This window comes from Lathyrus oleraceus, chromosome 7, assembly GCF_024323335.1.
Source record: "Lathyrus oleraceus cultivar Zhongwan6 chromosome 7, CAAS_Psat_ZW6_1.0, whole genome shotgun sequence".
Taxonomy (NCBI): domain Eukaryota; kingdom Viridiplantae; phylum Streptophyta; class Magnoliopsida; order Fabales; family Fabaceae; genus Lathyrus; species Lathyrus oleraceus.
Window position 1 is genome coordinate 253,297,411 of NC_066585.1, and position 5,370 is coordinate 253,302,780.

At 32.7% G+C, this 5,370-nt stretch overlaps 1 protein-coding gene across 1 annotated transcript; it reads right to left on the reverse strand.

The window, feature by feature from the left end:
* Nucleotides 1-368: 368 nt before the first annotated feature.
* LOC127106396 (zinc finger protein NUTCRACKER) lies at nucleotides 369-3,225 on the reverse strand. Its single transcript, XM_051043691.1, has 3 exons — nucleotides 2,719-3,225; nucleotides 2,185-2,581; nucleotides 369-1,407 (listed from the first exon to the last, which is right to left on the reverse strand). Exons 1-3 carry the CDS (start codon nucleotides 2,837-2,839, stop codon nucleotides 450-452), a joined length of 1,476 nt encoding a protein of 491 aa, XP_050899648.1. The 5' UTR covers nucleotides 2,840-3,225; the 3' UTR covers nucleotides 369-449.
* Nucleotides 3,226-5,370: the final 2,145 nt, after the last annotated feature.

Consider the following 5,370-nt stretch of genomic DNA (forward strand, 5'->3'; position numbering starts at 1 on the left):
ACATTCTCTTTATAAAAAAATTAAAATAAAGCCACCATTTTCAAAAGGGATCAGCTTTCAGCTTTCAAAAGAATATGCATGGATCTCTCTTTCTCTCCTTTAAGCCCTTCAATATTTTTCTAACAACAAACTTTTCACACTCCATCATGCACTCATTTCCCACCTTTTCCTCCTTGCAAAGTTTTCAGATACTCTTTCATCCTTTTTTATTTTATTGTTAAGTAACTCCTTGTCCACGAAGTCGAGACATGGGTAACCGTTCAATCGACATTAGACACTCTAAATTTAAACCTAATATTTAGATAGTCTTATCAATATCAGACGATTAGACGACTGCTGATATGCTGAATACGTGAATGCAGTGGATCTGACATGACAGACATAAATTTGTATTCTGAAAAAAATAAAAGATCATAATTCATAAGTGAATATATATATACATGATAAAATCAAATCCATCCGTTGATTGATGAAGGGTGACAAATTGTTTGCACACCAACACCAAGAAAATCTCTAGTTTGCCCTCCACCTCCATTCTCTTCATTCTGAACATGTCTACGTTTAGAAGGGTGCATTTGTGAGAAATCACATGCAGTAGTGTTATGATCTTCCTCATTTCCAAGACTAATGAGTAATGAACTTGAGCCATAGATACCAGCATTACCACCACCAAACTTGTTCACATCAATATTAGTATTATCACTGCATTTCAAACCTAGGCTTCCGAGGAATGATGTGTCGGTCGAGGTTACTCCAATTTGAGCAGCTTTCTGTAACAAAGCTGTAGCTGACATGTTTGCGGACGATGATGTTTGATGTGTTGGTATTTGGTGTTGTGAGCTATACAAGGAAGATATTTGTTGGCTTGTAGCATCATGATGATGATGAGTAGCAACAACATCCTTAACATTAACATTATTGATTCCTAAAGGAAGTGAAGTTGTTGCGCTAGTAATTAACTCTTGGCTACAATTTGTGGGAAGTTTGTTTTCGAAAACCCAATTTAGCTGATAATTATTCGAGTTCGGATTCTCAATCCCACCGAATATTAATCCTCTTGACGACGAGTCAAGATGCTGATTAACATGAATCTCATGCAAGTTAGTGTTTCCGTTGGCGGTTATCATTGTTTCGTGAGGCTGAGATGTTTGGTTCGTCCAAAGGGAGAGTCCTCTAGTTTGATTGGATGTTGTTTCATGATGATGATGATCAGGAGATGAAATTGTTTTGAAAATTGAAGGAAAATGGGTTGACATGTTGTTAGGGACTAAAGATGTTCCCATTATGTTGTAATTACCAATGTTACCCCTTAATGAGTTCTGGTTTATTTCTGATGCTGCACTTACCCTTGCTGTTTCTTCTGCTAAGGCATCACAGAAAGCTCTATGAGTTATGAAGCTATCTCTCCTGCTCAACCAAATATATTCATAAACCATTAACATAATATCCAAATAATAATAATAATAATAACGAGCTTTAGTTTAAAACGAATCATTCAGATGAACAAAAGTTTGAGTTCAGACGGAGCAATCATTCATCAGACTTTACTTACATATTTATTTTTGGGTATGTGGATTAAGTAGTAATAATTATTAAAAACTCAGACACACAATTTTAAGTATCAGGATTTGAACTCTGGTGATGACGTCTGACATAACAATATTGTCTTATGCCATTTGAGCTAGAATTTGCGAACCGATGAGACTTTATTTATACTCAGAAAGAATTTTGAATTACGAGATTTCTTGAACAAAAGTCAAAATGAGAGAGACTAGAAACATTCGTACTACATGAAGACTTTTACAATCAAGCCTATGTATGGTAAATGAGGTTAATGAACTTAGATAATTCCAAATCATGAACTTTTGTCTTTTAGGGCAAAGACTACAAAAAAAAAAAGGCTTATAAAAAACTTCTTTTGGCTTAATTAATCTTTGTTCAATTCCTTAATTTGTTTTGGACTAATTAAGCATCATTCTCTTTTTACTCTCAAAAGCCAAATAACATATAGTCCAATCTGCCAAACCACTTTTAAAATTTAATCCTTATATCAGTTACCTCAGCGTGCAGTTACAGATACTAATCTTTCAAAGTAACGAAAACTTTTTTATCGGATTTTGATAAGAAAGTTGTGATCGGAAAAACACTGAGATATTTTGGATAGGTTAGTTACTAGTTAGTTACCTTGAAAAGATAGTTCCACAGTCACATTTGTATTCTCTAGTACCACATGTTTTTGAATGAGCTTTCCAATCAGACTGAACAGCATAGCGTTTTGAGCATTTCTCACACTTCCACTTCTTTTCACCGTGCTTTCTACAAAAGTGCTTTTTTATCCCAGTTAAGTCACCAAGTGCTCTTGAAGGATCATGATGAACACAGGTCTTCTCCGGACAGACATAAACTCTCTTCTTTATTTCCTTGTTTGTTCTCTGCTTAAGCTTCCATGGAAGATTATGTCCACGTCGATGTAGTTGTAGATTTTGATCTCTTTGAAAACCCTTCCCACAAGTTTCACACAAGAATCTGTTTGTAGCCATTAAAGTCTTCGGCGATAAAGCTATAACTTCAGCTTCAGGATCTGTATGCAAATAAAAAGATTCTCATAATAACAAATTATCATTTTTATTATCAAAAAAAGTAAATTACCTTTGAAGTTTGAATATACCTAGCTATATATAAAAATCAATCATAAAATAAAAGAGAAAATTAACATGCCTGGATTTCCGGGGAGGTTTCTTTTTCTCTTCAAAGGAGGAGGATTAATAGAAGTACTAGTTGTTGAATTTTGAAGGAAACTAACATTTGTGATTTCTACTTCATCCATCTTTGTTAACATGTTAAATTTGTTTGATTAATTCAAATTTAGAATATAAGAAACTTACAAAGAGAAAAACTTAGGCTTAGAGAATATGGGAAGATAGGTTTGTTGTTAGTTATATATATGGCTTTAACCCTAAACAAAAGGAAGTGATGATATATGGAACAAGATGTGATTTCACTTTCTCTCTCTTCATATGCATGGTTTTTTTTATATTTGATATAATTATCTACTTTTGAGGTGGAATAAAAAAATGGAAGATGCTGTGGGAGGCGGTGAAAAGTTAAAGGAGACAGAGAGAGTGAGAGAGATAAAGGAGGAGGGAGGGAGAGGGAGAGGGGAGGTGAAGAAGCAAAGGTGTATGATGACACATATGATGAGGTTGGAAGAAAGTTGATCTCCATTTGGAATGATTATCCCATAATTTGTTTTGCTTTCTCTTTTCTTAGTTTTATAATCTTTTTCATCCAATAACCTTTTTCATCTTTTTATTATATAGTTTTATATATCTATTGTATATACATATATGTATTAAATAGTAAGAAACTCCTAAAATTTGAAAAAAATTTCATTATATGGTTAATTGGTATGATGTATTTACATTCTCGTCACAATTTGAATTCTTACACCTCCGATTCCTTTTAACTCTTAATTCAGTTGTTGTAAGTCAATTCTGTCTCTTTCATTCATATTTGTCAATGTAAGTTTGAATATAATAATCAAATGTGATCGATGTAGGATAGTAAATACAATTCCTTTGCAAAGACTTAAAATGTTTTACTTGTATGATTTTGAATAGCTGACCACATCATCAAATAATGTCGTTGTGGTCACATCTACGACTCATCAATCTGTATCAGAATATAGTGAGTTAGATTTGACTATATGTAATTAGTCGCAACAAGAATTAGGCCAAAATATGCATTAGTAACTCTAGCAACAATTTAAAATCTTCTTTGCAACCCTAATTGCGATTGTGGACCACAATATGAAATCGTGATATACCCGAAGAGAGTTGGCGCAAGTAACATCCAAGGATGGACTGAATACTAAACCTATGGCGTATAACTATTTTGGTATCTGAATCCAAATAATTGTACAACTCATGTGGGTAATAGTAAATTGTTGTTTACCTTGTTGTTATAGTACATGTACATAAAGGTTACATAATCATATTCATATGCCTTTGTATAAAACAGGTTACTGAAATATGGGTGATGGTGAAGGACCCTCGTAGCTAAAGCCATTTGAATCAAAGCAAGTGCTATTTTCGTACTAAAGAGGAAATCATTATGTCTCATTTGTGAGTGTGACTGGAAAGAGAAGGCAACCCAATCACAAGCACCTTCTTTAATGTTCATGTTCCACAAAAGGCATATATTGTGTGTCTTTTAAACCTAGTCAATATGAAAGTGCATGTCATTTCTCAAAAAATTATGATGGATAGATACACACCCATTAAAATGCTGTAAAAAAAATTTTCACTAGAAGAAAAAGCTAAAATTGCCAAAAATAAAACCCTTTACAATGCATAGAAATCCTGCAATGTACAAATATTGGGCTGGTCAGAGATCTAATAACAATAAGACTCAATCATTAGTCCAAAGTTATAAGTCAGACTCATATTTGATCCACACTAGAGATCAGACTCGTATTTAATCCACACTACATAACGTCTTTGGTTATTAATGGTTACCCACACTGCGCTTTAAAAAATAAGGATATCTCTAACCCTTGCCGAAACTTACTCAACAACTTCGAAACATCTTTAGATATTTATGCGGAACAAATATCACGAACTAAAGTAATTCAAAATTTGACTCATATAAATAAAATTTAATAAAAATTATTTGATCGAGACTAGTATCTGTGTCTATATCCGTGTTAGGTTTGAAATAAAAGAGAAACATCAAACAAGATTTGGCATTACATAAACATATCGGACGGCTAGCTACCTGTTAAAATTGTTGTGAGAAAAAACAACCATGCACGTGTGTCCATATGCACTCACACCAAACTGTCAAGGAAGGTAAAATCCAAAGAATACGACGAAACAACACATAAAAGGGAATAATCGTCCAGATAACAACATGACCATGTCTCACATTTGACTAGATTAATTTCTAGCTACTCATTTTTTGCAAATTTTATACATGCATCAATTGTTTAATTGATTAATACTTATTTTTGTTGTTATTTATCAATCAATTTATATCACTAATATACTATTACTATCTTCACATCATTGTGTTGCATGATGTAACTAAGTAGTGCAAATATACTTTAAACATTTATTAGTTTCATAACATGAATTGAAAGTTTACAAGACCTTGATTCGATTTGGTTGTCAATTTTTAACATGTAGTGAATATTTATTAATTACCTCTCCTTATCAATTTTTAGAGGGTAGATATTTTACTTTATACTAGTTTTTTCTCAGCATCTTTTACGTACGGTTTCTTTTTCTTTATAAAAGATTTAATTTAGTTGGTTTTGTTTAACTTAAGCTGTCGAATATCTATGAAATAATGTCCACCAATAGAATGGAT

Coding starts and splice junctions, on each gene's coding strand:
- LOC127106396 (XM_051043691.1), bottom strand. CDS start 2,839: ATGTTAACAAAGATGGATGAAGTAGAAATCACAAATGTTAGTTTCCTT. Junction 2,582..2,718: donor AAACCTCCCCGGAAATCCAG/GCATGTTAATTT, acceptor ATTTGCATACAG/ATCCTGAAGCTGAAGTTATA. Junction 1,408..2,184: donor TGTGGAACTATCTTTTCAAG/GTAACTAACTAG, acceptor TTGGTTGAGCAG/GAGAGATAGCTTCATAACTC.